The 17,499-nt window shown below is 33.6% G+C and overlaps 1 protein-coding gene across 1 annotated transcript in view; it reads left to right on the forward strand.

Annotated features, from left to right (window-relative positions):
- LOC127833949 (guanine nucleotide exchange factor DBS-like) overlaps positions 1 to 17,499 on the forward strand; it is a 92,594-nt gene that overhangs the window by 34,660 nt on the left and 40,435 nt on the right. Inside the window, exon 9 of the mRNA XM_052359475.1 lies at positions 171 to 293. Coding sequence (XP_052215435.1) covers positions 171 to 293 — 123 coding nt within the window. The remainder of the gene's footprint in view (positions 1 to 170; positions 294 to 17,499) is intronic.

Below are 17,499 nucleotides of genomic sequence, written 5' to 3' on the forward strand. Positions count from 1 at the left end.
GTTTCACACCAATAATAAATGCTCTATATTTCTCCTAGTTCCAGGTTTCACACCAATAATAAATGCTGTATATTTCTCCTAGTTCCAGGTTACAAACAATAATAAATGCTCTATATATCTCCAAGTTCAGACTACACACTAATAATAAATTCTCTCTGTATTTCTTCCAGTTTCAGATCATGTTTGAGAGGGACCTGAGTCTGCTGGAGACTCAGATGAAGGAGATAGGAGATAGTGTGAAGGCTGTGGAAGCCTTGATAGCCGAGTTTGATGTATATGAAGAGGAAAAAAAGGTACCATAAAAAAACATGTAAAGTGTGCGACCATGTTTAACACACACACTGTGTTTTGTAATGAAAAACTGTAGAAAAACAAGATTTCAAGCCAAGAAAACAAGCAAATCTGACCAAAAATGGCCATCATTTTACTTGTGCACTATAAATAATTTGTATTCAAAAGAGGAAACATCTATATGTGATAAAATAGTGATTGGTTTGGCAAGGAAAGGCAACTCTATATGTGATAAAATAGTGATTGGTTTGGCAAGGAAAGGCAACTCTATATGTGATAAAATAGTGATTGGTTTGGCAAGGAAAGGCAACTTTGAGTGATTGGTTTGGCAAGGAAAGGCAACTTTTATTACTCCATCTTACTGTAACTAAGTTAAAGTAAGAATGGTTATTTTGACAACAGCTATGCAAAGTTCCATTCTGGGTCAAGTAGGGTCAAAAACTAGTTTGTAAGGTCCAATCTTTGAAATACCTTGTTACCAAACTTGAAGAAACAATTATTGCTCAATGATGGTGCCTGGTCAGAATTTTAAATTTGAAAATATAGTGGCCTAGTTATAACCTGAGTCATGGGTTCGAAACAAAGCCATGAGATCAAATGTTATAAAACCTTGTTTCTAGCTTAGCAGCCACATTTAGCATTTAATCTTGATGAAACTTGGTAAGAATGTTTATCTTATACTATTTTGGCCAAGTTTGAATATGAGTCAAGTGCCCTAAAACAGAGGTGAGCTGGTCTAATGTTAGGAAAACCTCAAATGTGTGACCAAATTACGATGAAACTTACTCTTAATATTTGTCTTTACCATCATGCAGTCAAGATCAAAACTGTGTTACTTTAAAGTAAAACAAAACGGGGTTACCAGGTCAAATCTTAAACCATTGATTTACAGATATGACTCAGGTGAGCGCTCAAGGGCCATCATGGTCCTCTTGTTTTTTCAATGTGGAGAAATTGTCACTAGCACAATAATAATCAAACTGGTCTGAAATGAATCTATTATTCGGTTCTAAGAATAAGGCAACATATACATCAACATTAACCATATTTTCATCATCATCAGAATCATACAAATCATTGTAATCATCATCATTGGCCAAATTATTGTGATATGAGAAATTATTGTCAAAAAATAATTCTTTATTCTCTGATGCAATTTGATATTCATGTTTATTGAAATCTAAGGCATTTTGACATTGTAAAGTGACTTTAATTTTCTTTGACATGCTTTAAGAAAAGCTAAATGCCCTTAACTAATTATTGAACAAGAAGAATTGTTTGTTTAAAGGATAATCATGTTTAGCCATCGCACTTTCTCCACTGTGCTGTAATCAAGCGTTTAATTAGCGTGCCTTTCTTCTTCAAAACATAAGTAATTTGATCTTTAGTTAATAGATATAATAGGCTTAAGGTCATGTATTATTGCATGAATAAATATATGGGGTAATGTATTGAACATATATTGGTTTATCAATGTAATTTTATCAAAATTATCACAGGGGGTGCAATGAAATATTTGAAATTTATGAACCATTTAATTGGATTGGGACACCTGTTTTCATTCCATTCTGCTTTTTGTTCATTTGAAGATTATTTCAAATATTTAAAGCTGGATTGTAAATAGTTTATGTACTTTTATTATGTCCCTGCTGTGATAATAGTTGAAGGGCTTATCACTGTCCATGTGTGTGTTTGAGTGTTTGTGGTACATTTTGTATCCCGTTCATACCTTTGTTTTTCATTATGAGCTTCCCACATAAAGGTACACAAATGACAATCCTATTAGGACAACGTGTCTCGTTTAACAACAATGTTGCTCATTCTTGCTTATTCCTTACATGTATGCAGTTAAAGTACATATTTGTGTCTGGCACATAACGTTGCAGTGCATGATGGGATTTCACAATAAATTGGCACAAGGGATCATCATATCAAGACAACGTGTCACTTGCTACCAGGTCAAGGTCAAAGTTGATACTTTCTGCATATAACTTATATTGCATATAAAGTTGTTTTGCATTATAGGATTTGGAAACATAGTTTGGGGAATATCAATAAAAAATCATTTTGTTGGTTGAAAATATATTTTATTTTAATTTACATGTACATAGAAAAAATCATTGCATGAAGTCTGTGTTCAAATCTTCAATGCATGTTATTCTTTGAAAATATTTTTTGCAATCCAGTTTTAATACCAGTCGTTTTTTAGAATTTCAACTTAAAAATACTGTTTCGTAGAAAAACTACCAATTACCTTTAATTCCAAACATACATTTGAACTTTTTGGTCATGCTCGAAAAGTACACACAGTTAGGTATTTGACCCACTTGTAAAGTTACAGATTAATTTACTAAACAATTTGAATTGAAAAAGCAGTTCATTTGTTTGCATTTTCTGAATGAGCATGAACAATGAATCACAACTGTGTCAAAAGTCACTGACATTGTCTCAGCGATAAGAGGTCTACTTTTAGACGACATGAAAGAGTTATTTGATATCAGAAAGGGTACCTTAGTCCATTATAGTAAGGTCTTTGTCTTGATTGAAGAAAGTTGAAAAGCCCTTTAATTGGCTTACTGTTATTAACCTCAGTATTGTTTTTTGCAAATGTGAGTGTTTACATGTTTCAGGCTTGCTTAAAATTGATACCATATTATTTTCTGTGTGCTTTATTCGGGAAAGTAGTTTAAAACTTCCGGTAAGTTTTCTTAAATCTGGAAAGTTTACACAAAATTCCTTTAATATAGTTAAAAATAGCCTTTTGGAAGCGCTTTCATGTGTATGTACAAACATTGTGAGGGTTTAGTAAAGTAACGTATAGATTAAGTGTAACTGCTTAAGAACTAGATGACAACTTTACAAGGATGCCTACTAATTTTGTTACGGTAAGTTCTGCTTATTATTACTTCAGAGAATAAATTGTCATTAGTTATGACTTGTAAGTCAGTTCTGATTCTGGTTTTGGTACCATCACTAACTGACATGGGCTTGTTCAAACAGTCTCTAATAAGTTGTGAATTGATTTGTTAAATGGAAAATGTCATACATAAGTTTTATTTATTTATAACTGTGTGTTATTTATTCTTCATAATGTCTGCAATATTTAGAGGACATTGTCCAGCCTGGCATAATAATTAATATGAAACTTGCTCTGTGAAAAGGGGGTTAAATGAATGTGCGTAAAGTGTCGTCCCAGATTAACCTGTGCAGTCCTCACAGGCTTATCAGGGATGACACTTTCCGAATAAACTAGATTAATGCTAAGAAGAGACTGTCTTTAAACGAAAATATGATAAAAGCAGAAAGTGTCATCCTGATTAGCCTGTGTTGATTGCACAGGCTAATCTGGGATGACACTTTACACACATGCATTAAACCCTGTTTTTACAAAGCGATGCTCATATTAAATGATTGACATTGCTGCACAAGGTCTCAGAGGTTACACTGCAACACAATTCATCACTATGAAGGATTGCTTATGAAAAATTGAATAACAGATCTTTTATCGTTGAGTTTCGGTGACCTGATTCAAAATATTTGTGCTTCCATTCATTTCCCTTCATCAGCGAAATTGTGACAGTTTTGTAAATAATTTAATAGCCTCAGCTGTTTCCATGTAGGAGATAAATTGCCATGTCCGACACTACGTAAGGATAAAGGCTGATAAAAGACCTGTTTAAGGGGTGATATCAAGCACAAACGGAAATATCTGAATTAGAAACGCTGGAATGCAAAGGTAGTAAATTGATACTTATTTTATCAGTATGTATTTAATAGCTCTATATGGTGTTCAAAATATATATTCCAGTATTTTTGTGTGCTTTTTTTATTTCCATTAAGTGATGGAATTAATTGTAGGTATGGTTTGCACAATTTAAAGTTGTTTTATAGAACATGTACTTTTTAGTCTGATAAATGATCTCTTCAAAGGTACATTTGCATGAATGATGTAACTCTTTCTTTATTATCATTTTAAGACATTGGAAATGAATCTGAAGCATATAAACGCTTATGACAAAAGAGAACATTTTTATGCTGAATAATTAATTGAACAAATGAAATTGTATAACCATAATCAATATTGTATGAAATTAATTGCTGTACAAGCAATAAAGTTAGTTAGCTGACTGGATTTAAAATCAATGCAGCCGTCCTGTTCTGATCACGACCAGGAGTTGAAGTTTTAATAGCAATGGCATTGTATGGATCAGAAATCATATGATGTTCATTCTTGGAAAACTGGGCTTAATACATGTGGTATGGTATTTGTTGTTTTAAAGGAATCTCTCTTCTAAGCAAGAATCCAGTTTAGGCCAAAAGTGTTGTCCCTGATTAGCCTGTGTGTACTTAACCCTTTCAGTGCTGGAACCAAATTTTAAAGGCCTTTGCAAACAGTTTGGATCCAGATGAGACGCCACAGAACGTGGCGTCTCATCTGGATCCAAACTGTTTGCTATTCTGATAGTATTCTTTGAACAAAAATTGAAGAAAATGCTAATTTTAGAAATTCAGCAGACGACATTTTAGCAGACGACAAATTTCCCAGCATGCAAAGCGTTAATAGGCTTATCTAGGACAATACTTTACACACATGCATTAAGCCCCATTTTGCCATAGCGAGTCTCATATGTTGGCTCTTGTGGAGTTGTGAACTTGTTTGTGCCAGTAGAAAGTTCTCAGCAAATAAGTGACGTCCCAGAATAGAATATTTTTTGCCCAGAATTTTTCTTAACATATAATTTTGTCTGGAAACTATTGTTAGAAAAACATACCAGTATATTAGAATCTTGTTTTGGAGCCATTTGATCACCACACAAGAATATTTTGTATCGCTCTAAACTTAGCTTAAAGAAGGAACCTATTCAAAAACATCATCATGAATAAACATGGCACAAAAACGTTATTTTAAACCCATTTATGCCTAGTGTCTAGAAAAAAGGCCTTGGCAAACAGCGTAGACCCAGATGAGATGCTGCATGATGCGGCGTCTCATCAGGGTCTGCACTGTTTGCTGAAAGGAATTTAGTAAGAAATATTCTAAATATAGAAATAAATATTCTAGACTTCCCTAATTTTGGAAATATTAATTGATCCAATTAAGAAGGATTGGAGAGTCCACTAGGCATAAATGGGTTAAACAAATTATTTTGTTGCTGTTTAAGACTTAGTCAATTATATATGCGGTTAACATTGACAGTTTTCTATTATGCAAAATCTGTAGCTCCACGTTTTAGCAGTTGCTTGTTTGTGAAGTAGATGTAAATGGATGCCATCAGTGGAAATGTAGGAAATACGTCATTATATACACACACGAAACCATTTTTCCGTATTAGATGTCAATGGCAAAATAAAACCTATTTAAGAGGATTATGCATAGCATAATAAATGCATTTCAATCAAGGTTTTATTAGCTCATCTATTTTTTGAAAAAAAATTATGAGCTATTGTCATCACCTTGGCGTCGGCGTCTGCGTCGGCGTCGGCGTCCGGTTAAGTTTTGCGTTTAGATCCACTTTTCTCAGAAAGTATCAATGCTATTGCATTCAAACTTGGTACACTTACTTACTATCATGAGAGGACTTGGCAGGCAAGTTAGATAACTTTGGCGTGCAATTTGACAGAATTATGTGCCCTTTTTATACTTAAAAAATTGATTTTGGTTAAGTTTTGCGTTTAGGTCCACTTTTCTCAGAAAGTATCAATGCTATTGCATTCAAACTTGGTACACTTTCTTACTATCATGAGGGGACTGGGCAGGCAAAGTTAGATAACTCTGGCATGCATTTTGACAGAATTATGTGCCCTTTTTATGCTTAGAAAATTGAAAAATTTTGGTTAAGTTTTGTGTTTGGGTCCATTTTATTCCGTAAGTATCAAAGCTATTGCTTTCATACTTGCAACACTTACTAACTATCATAAGGGGACGGTGCAGGCAAAGTAATGTAACTCTGACTGGCATTTTGACAGAATTATGGGCCCTTTTTATACTTAGAAAATTGAAAATTTGGTTAAGTTTTGTGTGTAGGTCCACTTTATTCCTACAGTATCAAAGCTATTGCTTTCATACTTGCCACACTTATTAACTATCATAAGGGGACTGTGCAGAAAAAGTTATGTAACTCTGACTGGCATTTGGACGGAATTATGGGCCCCTTATACTTAGACAATTGAAAATTTGGTTAAGTTTTGTGTTTTGGTCCACTTTACCCCTAAAGTATCATAGATATTGCTTTCATACTTGGAACACTCGCAAACTATCATTAGGGTATAGTAAAAGGACAAGTTGCATAACTCTGGTTGTCATTTTTACGGAATAATGGCCCTTTTTTGACTTAGTAACTTTGAATATATGGTTAAATATTGTGTTTCGATCCACTTTACTTCTTAACTATCAAGTCTATTGCTTTCAAACTTCAAATACTTTCACGCTATCATGAGGTTACTGTACCTGGCAAGTTGAATTTTACCTTGACCTTTGAATGACCTTGACTTTCAAGGTCAAATTATTAAATTTTGCTGAAATTGCCATAACTTCTTTATTTATGATTAGATTTGATTGATACTTTGACAAAACTACTCTTACCTGACATAACACAATAGACTCCACCCAAACCATCCCCCGTGCCCTCTCCCCCCCCCCCCCCACCCGAATCCCCCCCCCCCCAAATCCCCCCCCCTTATTTTTTTTTTTTTTTTTTTTTTTTTTTTAAGATCATCTCACAAATGACCACCACACCCTCACACTATACCCCCCCCACCCCCCCCCACCCCACCCCCCTCACCCAATTTTTTTTTTAAACGGTTAAAAAACTTATATTTATTTTCATTATTTTATGTTTGAAATACCGTCCAACCATCGCACCCAAGAATCCCCCCCCCTCCCCCCCCCCTCCCCCCCCCCCCCCCCCCCCCCCCCCCCCCCCCCCCCCCCCCCCGATATTTTCGCATTTTTTTTTCGCATTTTTTTTTCGCATTTTTTTTTCGCATTTTTGGAAAATAATGTAATAAATGTCCACACCCCACATTATACACCCCTCTTCACTCCTCCACCCCCACCCCCTTCTTTGTGATTGAAAATGAGAGTAATGAGAGTCCCTTCACCTTTAAAGAGAAAATAGATGAGCGGTCTGCACCCGCAAGGCGGTGCTCTTGTTGTAATTAAAATCCACTGATAGGCATGTTCACCTTGTAGTTTAAGTTCTTTCTGTCCTTCATTTTCATTTACCACTATATCACCCAAAGCTTACATAATGCCTTCTCAAGTCCGATACAAGGTTGTATTGACATAAAAGCTTGCGCATTAAGCTAATTTTATTTAAATATTTTTCAGTGGATTCAACATTTCTTATTTTAAACATCGTGTTCAAACTTGAGGATACATTTGTTTCTTCCATGATCTGCTTTGAATATTTTTGATCCAGGTGTACTTTATTGGAATGTTTAACACTCTGGACCTGTGTTTTGTATGCAAAAAATGTGGATGCTTTTGTTGTTTGCATTTTAAGGACAGTGAGATGTATTGGATATATTTATGTTATGCTCACTAAAATATATAGCATGGTAATGGATAATTAACTGTGTGCCATAGCTAATTTTATATATATTTTTTCTCTTTCATGCAATATATGGCAATATCTCATATTCTTTAATGATCTGAACCCCACCCCACCCCTACCCTGCTTGCCTGGTCTGGTCCTAATTATCCACTCAATGAAACAAAATAATATCAAAAGGAAAACCAGTCTATTACAGGACAGAACAAACAACACAAGTTTGATTGTATTATCACATTCACAGACTGCCAGATAATCCATAGAATAGATTTTGTTATTTAATTTAAGAACTGCATAGTCAAAAGTCATGTATTTTTTATCATAAACATAGAACACATGGTAACACTTCTTGTTGGTGTCTTTATCGCATGAGGAAAAGCAGATGGCATTGGGCGTTTACTGATAATTTGCATAATTTATCAGTTAGTGCACGAACAATTAAGCTGATAATGGCATTGCCATACTCAAACATGCAATATGTTATTTTGTGTCAGTAATTTAAGATGTTCTGTATATATATAAAATTAATAGTATTAGTGGTAATAGGTTTCTTCAAACGGTGATACTAATTTTTGTACTTTGTAAAGTGTTATGGAAAAAACTTAATGGTCACAAAGATATTGATACTTTGTATTAGTCAGACAGATTTATTCTGATCATTAATAGAGTACACTACTTGTATCCAGTCCAGCTCTTACAGAGCTGATTTAAGGGACTGTATTCTTTAGCTATTACATTTTTAGTTCACCTGAGCACATAGCCTTCATGGGGAGTTTTTAGGATACCAATGTTGTCTGTCGTCCATCAGTCCTTGTGTGTGTGCGTGAATGCATTAACGTTTTCTTCTGTTTACTTTTCCTACTGAACCGCTTTGCAGATTTCAAAAGAAAGTCCAACTTTATGGGACATTTGCAAATTTTTGATGGTTTTAATTCCATTATTGCTTTCTTATTTAACAATAAATAATTGCTGGTGGGCGCTTCTGCGCCAGTCCTTTCAATCCACTCATTTGTTGTAGTGTTTTCATGTCCCACAAATGAACTAGGAAATTTGGAGAGTGAAAATATAAAAGAAACTTTACAGGAATTACCCTATTTGAGAGGTGTTCATATTGTTCCGGTCCATTGCACGTGTATGTCACTGGAACTTAAAATGTATGTTTTTATGACCACAATTTTCAGGGCTTAAATATTTGGTGTTAAACAATTACATGATCTTCTTTATAAGTCGGTTCAATTCTTGCCCCAGGGGTCACATGGTTTATATAGCCTTATATTGTAAAGTACTTTAAATATATTTTCTATGCAACTGCAAGGGTCAGTGGTTTAATACTTTGTATGCTAGATTGTAGGGTGGTCCTTTAATAAGTTTGTTCAAATCAATTTGCCCCTTGCTCAAAACTGGCCTCAGAGCTGTCCAGCAGTTAATTGTTTGGTATTTTCAATGTGTTTATAGTAGAAACTTTAATTTGATCTTATATTGTATCAGACCACATTTAGTGTTTAATACAATGTAAAAATACTAGATGAAAATAAACAGTTTATCACACAAACATCACAGAATTTATACACAACAGGTTAGTTTCTGCATGTCTCATGTTAGCGACCTAGGGCAATTTGGCCATCTTGTTATTATAATGTTGTCCTTTTCAAAATAGAACAGTTCTGTTTTAATCCCTTCTAATTCATATGACAAACTTTTATAACAAATGTTAAGACAATCAAACGTTTATCAATTATCATCATTCAAACTTGATGGGAGTTCATTATTTTGTTGAGAACATTATTTTCTGTTTATGACGCCAAATAGTGGATTACTTAATAACAATCAATTTTGATGATTGCCTGATTGGTTGTTCATTATCCAGAATGAGATGTTTTCATATGGTAGAATTGTTGGAACATAATGGTTAACCCTTTCCAACTCAGAAGCAAAGTAAAAATGGCTATTGGCAAACAGCATGCAACCAGAACAGCCTACGAGTAAATCGCAGTCTAGATTCTAGTTTTAAAGGCTTCATTTCCAATTTTAGATACTAATGAGCAGCAAACAGAAAACAATCTGAACAGACTTGATTTATTTGCAGGCTGTTCTGGTTTTATGCTGTTTGAACAAGGGTTAACAACTGTGAAAACAGTTGAAGTCAGTCAATTTCATATTTAGAGATTTGAGCTTCACTATGATGCAATATCTCCATTTCATTAAACTTGTCTTTAAACACCTGGATATGTAAGCATGAATCAAGTATATAAAGTCACCTTTATGACTTTTATTATATTTGACCCTAATGTAAACTTGTTATTACCTTATATTTCACACACATGTTAATTTGCCTTACGTTCAGCATTAAATAAACATTTTATTACTTCCACTTGTCCAAACATTTACTTTATTTCACTTGTTGAAATGCAATATTACAGTTTGTGATTGGATTTCAAATTCAGGTTTGTTTAATGTATTGCTTTGTATAAAAATATTATGTAATAGTTATACAGTTTAACTCTTTCAGTGCTGAAACCGAATTTCGAAGGCCTTTGCAAATAGTTTGGATCCAGATGAGACGCCACAGAATGTGGCGTCTCATCAGGATCCAAACTGTTTGCTATTCTGATAGTATTCTTTGAAAAAAATCAAAGAAAATGCTAATTCTAGAAATTCAGCAGACAACATTTTAGCAGACGACAAATTTCCCAGCATGCAAAGGGTTTAATGATTTGCTGATTAAGCAAATAAAAACTACGGACTCTTTCAAACAGAAGGGAATTTAATATTGGACAGATTGCATGGTGACAAAGAGAGTACAAATATGGTCGTGGATTAAAAACAAAGTATTTAAAGCAAATTTATCCCCTTGAAGTGGAGTGTATGTAATAAGTCAAACTTAATCATACTAAAGGTCAAAAAAGTGTATTTATTGCTCATAAATGCAGCAGTATTGGCACAGACTGTTTTAAATGTGCATGAAATGTATATGGAATTTAGTGTTAATAGTTTAACTCATTGATTAACTTGTTCTGCTTTATTCATAAGACAAAATTTATAGAAATCAATCTTTTCATAGCATTATTGTCTGTTAAACTCAAAAAAAGCACAAGTGCAAAAAACATAACACTTAATATTCAAGTGCAAAAAACATAACACTTTATATTCAAGTGCAAAAAGCATAACATTTAATCATGCTTGGAAAACAATACTGATAATTATCTAAGGACTAAGAACAATATATTCCAGCAATTATTCTTGAATGAACATCAGAGCCAGCTATCAGAAGCATTCAATATTAATGTGCTTTATGTTAAAGCTGTAAGGATGGTTTGTAAAGCACATAACCACACAACTGAATGTCTAAAAGGGAAATGTATTTTTATTTGAATGATTTGCAAACAAATTGATTGGTCCACTGATTGGTCCACTGAAGCATGTAAATTGTCTGTGTATTGTTATTGTAATTTAATGCGTGTGTGTTTAAAGTTAAAATGGATTATTCTGCAAAACAGTGTGAGATAAAAATAACAGATAATTTGTTTATTTTGTATGGCCCCGAAGGAGGGCATAATTTTATAGTGATCGGACCATCAGTCTGTCCATCTGTCTGTCTTTCCGTCACACTTTGCATTTAGGTTTCGCGTTAAGGTTTCAAAAAATGCTCATAACTTCTATTTCGCTTCAGATAGCAGCTTGATGTTTGGCATGAATGAGAGAGTTTCAAAGTTTATTGTCTAGTCCATGACATGTACAATATAATAATACATACAATAACACAATTTACAAACATGCATGGCCAATCTTATAGATTTGTAAAAGACATTTAAGTGTGTAATATTACACTTAAAACTATTGCTTTTTTCTTTTCTTTTTTACAAATACATGTTTAAACCTACATCATAATGCCCCTGTTAACCTTATGTTAAGCACCTGTAATAAAATATTGAAGTTGGTAAAACACTGGTGATTGTAAAACTGGGTACTAATGCGCATAGTTAAAATGATGTAAAAAAAGCGACTACCTAAGTGAACTGGTTTACAGCGGCATTCTGTATTTTAATAAAACAGTTATTTAAGATGGTTAAAAAATAAGAAACATTTGTGTTATAAACCACTAGTTACATTAAAACCTAAAGAACTATAATTGAGCGTTAAAGAGAATTTATCATCTTTAATCCTATATAATAGATTTTATACACAAAGACGCTCAATATACCTTCAACTTATGACTAGAATTTCTTACTATACACAAGTACATTATATGACAAAGATAATAAATATACTATCGCTACTATTTACATAAAATAAGCAACACTACTACTTATTTACACATGTAGAACTGTCTTCTTTGTAAAATTAAAAAGCAGGTTTTGGCTAAAATTCTTGTTAATCCTTCATTGATAAAAAGGGATTTCAGCTTATCGCTATTCGACATGTTCATAAAATTTGGAGTAGAAACAACAGCTTTTTCCACAAGATTATATCTGATATCATTATACATGCTACATTCTAATAATACATGGCATTCATTTTCAATTGTATTATCTCTACAAAATGGGCAGAAGCGTCTGTCAGCCGGTAGTCCTTCATACCTGCCTGTCTTGAGGTGAATCGGAGCAACACCACATCTAAATTTACACAGGGCCGATCTATGACTCTTAGGGATTATTAACTTGCAATATTTCTCAACATCAAAGTTCTGCTTAAATGTACAGTAGCTTCTAAGCTTATTTCCACCTCCACCTGATACACCATTACTAGAGTTAATTCTCTGTAGCCAATCTACTTTATATTCATTTAACATAAACTGTTCAATGTCCTTAACAAGAACACCTTTGGATATAGGTCTAGCAACATCATAATGATGTCTAAGATTGCAATGAGATAGATGTTTTCGCACATAGAAAAACCAATTTTTACATCTTTCTGATTTGGTGCTAGCCCAGAGTGCTATGCGCTTGTTTAATCTAGAGGAATTGGTAGTGGTAAGACGGGCCCAGTAATTTGCCACCACTATCCATTGGCGGATAGGGACTGGAGTCCAACCCATTTCCCCAGAAACACCAAGATTTGGGGTGTATTTACCCACTCCTAGATAAAACCGCATTGCCCTGTTCTGGACAGCTGTTACACATGAAAAGGATTTATGCCCCCATACAGCCGCCCCGTAAGCAATGACAGGCCAAACAACTGAGTCGTAAAGCTTCGTGTAGACATCGTATGGTACACCACCAATTGTTTTAACTTTGGCAATAAGTAGACCTAAAGCTCTACTAGCACTCTGAGCTACCATCTTAGCAGTAACATCAAGATCCAAAAACTAATTCAAAACTAAGCCTAGATATTTATACTGATTTACATATTCTATCACTTGGTCACCACACGTGAACACAACATTAGATCTCGGCATAGATTTTGTACGAAAGTGAACAATATTGCTTTTTCCTACATTAATATCCATGCTATTTCTAATACACCATTCATTTAATACATTTAATAGTGTTTGTAGGTTTTGTTCATTATCAGCCAGAAGTACAATATCATCAGCATATAATAAAACACATACAATCTCATCATCAATTTTAACACCAATATCTAACGATTTCAAAAGCAATGCTAAATCATTTATAAATATATTAAACAGAATAGGGGACAAAATACACCCCTGTCTTAAACCACATTTTACTTCAAACCAATCTGTTCTATGCAAATTAACTCTAACACAGGAAGATACACAATTATATATAGATTTGATTGCTTGTAGCATTTTTCCTGACACACCATTACTAAGTAATCTATTCCAAAGTTTTGTTCTATCTATTGAATCATACGCCTTTCTAAAGTCAATACAGGCAGTAAATGTTGCTAATTTATGCTGTTTACGGGTTTCTATAATACTTGTTAGAGAAGATAAGTGATCAACAGTACTACGTTTTTTCCTGAAGCCATTCTGTTCATCTACTAAAATACTATTTCTTTCAATATAAGAGCTTAACCTATCATCAAGAATCCTACAGTAGACCTTGTAGATTGCAGACGCAAGGGCAATTCCTCGATATGACACCGGGTCTCTAGGATCTAGCGTAGGAGACTTGGGGATAGGATTGATGATACATTTACTCCAAACTGATGGTACAATTCCATTATCAAAACATAAATTGAACAACACATGTAAAAAATAAATGGATGTATCATTAAAAAGTACTTCAGAGGGTATCTCATCCACCCCATAAGCTTTCCCACGTTTAGCTTTCCATATTGCTTTCTTAACTTCTGCAATACTTATATCATTATTAAAAGGATTATTACTTTCATTACCAAAATTAATATTATCGCTATCAACATCAGATAAGTCCTGTACATTTCTATTATTAAAGAGTGAGCTAAAATCATGTTTCCATTTATTCAACACATCTGAAATTGAAGAAGAGACTGTTCCATTGTCCAAAACAACTTGCTCTGGGATTAGCTTTTTCTTGGAGTTATTTACACCAATTTTTCCGATAGACTTCCAAAAGTTATTTTGATCAATTTCACAGTCCTCCAGCAATTTATTCTGTAAATTAAACCAATATGTACGCTTAGCTTTTTGTACCTCACGGTCAAAGTGCTTGCGTAACTTAACATAATCAGCTTTAAAAATATGTTTAAGACTACGAACAGTACAACTTAACCATTTCTTTTCAGCAGTACATAATTTAGACCACAGATCTGTAAGTAAAACACTCCACCAAGGTTTGCCTTGTCTATGTCTCCTAAACTTGCTAGACATATTATTTACAATAATTTTATGAGGAACACTCTTATACATATTATTTTTAACAATATCACACCAATCTTGGTAAACATTATCAATGTTATTGCTATTTACCTCGTTACTTTCCAATCTATTTATTAAAATATTTATATCTTCTAAAATAGACTCATCATTGAGAAAATCATTTGGTACATTCTGCAAATCAAATTTAACATGACTAGAAACAATATTAGCATCAAGGCTACCTTGGTACTCTAAGTTAGTAACAATATTCCAAGACAGCAGCGAGTGGTCTGGAATGCCCACAGGAGTAATGTTTACAATACTATCAAGTGCTATAATCAGATCTGATGTGACGGTGACTTTAAAGTCTGTAAAAATACCCAGATGCTCATGGGAAGTAATACAATAATCCACTACAGATGCTCCATTTACAGAAACTGATGTATAATTATTATTCCCATTACTACGGCCATTTAGCATACACATATTTGTATTAATTAAAAAATCTACAAATAGCTCTCCATATTTGTTTATGGCATAATCAACAATATTACGCTGTGGTATATCATCCACACCTGAAATAAAATCATCTAGTTCCCCGCATCAACTATTGAAATCCCCGCAAATATATATTGAGCCCATATTTTGGTACATATATGTGAATGTGTATCTCATGGAGCTGCAAATTTTGAGTGATGAATGGTCAAAGTCATCCTTCAAGGTCAAATATATGGCTTCAAAGCGGCGCAGAATGGGGCATTGTGTTTCTAACAAACACATCTCTTGTTTGTTTTATCCCCCCCCCTAAAAAAAACACCAACACTTATTATTTTAGATTTATATATAATTCAGTAAAATAATTTTAAAACTTGTGATCTTGAAGTATTTTGTTTCCTTTTATTACTTGAGATCACTTTTTCATGACTAATACTTTAAAGTGCATTTTACAATAAATGTTTTGGATGATTAATTTGGTGGATTTTTGTTTTAGGTAAGTGCATAGAGAATACTTTTTGTCACTTAAATCCCACTCACTGTTGTTAATTTTTTTTTCTTTATAATGCATTAATTGTTTTTATTTGATCTCATGATAATATTAATGTATGTGTGTTGAATGTTTTATCTCAATTAATTGTGCAAACTTTTTTAAACAGATGTAGTTAATAATTTTGTCTCAATCAAAATAACGTTTTTATTTAATCGGCCATGTTTTAACCCTCTACAGTACCATCAACATTTGTCTAAATACATATCAATAGCTGACTGTCTCATAACGAGCCTAATATCGCTTAAATGCGATAAAAACAGTATCTACCCTCTTGTGAATTACCGGTAAGTGGTGTATTGTTTCTCCCACAGTCTGATGTGTGTCACACCTATCTATGGGGGTATAGGTCTTAACAGGCCTCAAATATATTGATCTGCCTTAAATTATTGATAACGGGCAATTATTCTTTTATTTGTTACATGTGCTCCACATTTAAACCTTTTATTCCATTCAATATGCTGGATAAAACAGTTAATACTTAAAGAGGTTATAGTTATTGGTTAGTAGTAACCTTAGGCCATTTCGAGTGCAGTTGGGTTTTATCTACAGATTTTCGAATGATTTTAGAGATTTTATGTGAAGGAAATTATTTTGTGTCTCAAAAAAGTGTTCTTGAGAGAATTTTATGCTGGATCATTCACAGAAATTAAGTTGTGTTCCATGTTTTAAATTGTTTGGACTTACAGTGGAATAGTGTACATTGATTATATCTGGATTTAAAATGATGTAAGTATTGTAGTATTTGACTGAACTGAACTTAAGGAAGTTATTCCTTAACATGGTGGTTACAATATTTAAATTTTAAAGAACAAAAATGTTTATTATAAACTTATGTATTCACTAAAAAACCATTTATTTTATTTACAAATGATGAAAATGTCAAAGGTGACAGACATTGTTTATTGTTACACGAAGCATGATAATTATTATATCAATATACATTTTTATAGATTTTTTTATAATCAGTCAACAAAAACTTCTGATACTTTCAATTATGAAAAATGCTAAGATCTGTGAATTGTTTGGTATTGTTTAATTTGTAATCATGAAATTGGTCGCTAAAAAGGCAAGAAATAGTGTATTTATCAGGCTGCAGCCAGATGGAGTATCAAACCTGTTACAGCCCCCCCCCCCAGACGAGTACTCAGACTTGAATAAACTAAGCCATCTACTTACTATGCAGCTTCTCCCTTTCAGTTTAAGTTTAACCCTTTTTATTTGAGCTCTACTCTTTATTAGCCTTTAACATAACATTGAATAACATTGATATACACGAGTCCATTTCTTGGGTAGTACCTGTACATGCAGTCTTGAGAGCAGACCTTGAAACATTCCAAGAATGGAGATTGAAACTGAGCTTCTTCATCAATAGGCAGACACCATATCTACTGGGCGACTATATCTACTGGGCGACTATATCTACTGGGCGACTATATCTACTGGGTGACTTAAAGTGATGTTGAAGTTCATGTCATCATGTTCAGTCCTTTACCACTTAGATACGTATTTTGACGCATGTGTAGTCCCTTATCAGTCTAGTTTAATTAAATACCTTTCTTACAAAATTCAGGTTTTAAAGGCTTCATTTCCAACCCATAGATACTGATGAGCAGCAAACAGCATAAAAACCTGAACAGACTGCGAGTAATTCGCAGGCTGTTCTGGTTTTATGCTGTTTGCACATAACTATTTTCACTTTGTTACTGAATTGGAAAGGGTTAAGTCCTTTTATTTTAACTGATGACTTAAAGTATGTCAAATGTGTGTATGTGTGTTTGAAGACGCAACAAAGTGATGACAGTATAACTTAAAAATATGTTTGCGCATAATATTTACTGATTTTTGGTTCTTGTCATCTACTG

This window comes from Dreissena polymorpha, chromosome 6 (assembly GCF_020536995.1).
Source record: "Dreissena polymorpha isolate Duluth1 chromosome 6, UMN_Dpol_1.0, whole genome shotgun sequence".
NCBI classification, from domain to species: Eukaryota; Metazoa; Mollusca; class Bivalvia; order Myida; family Dreissenidae; genus Dreissena; species Dreissena polymorpha.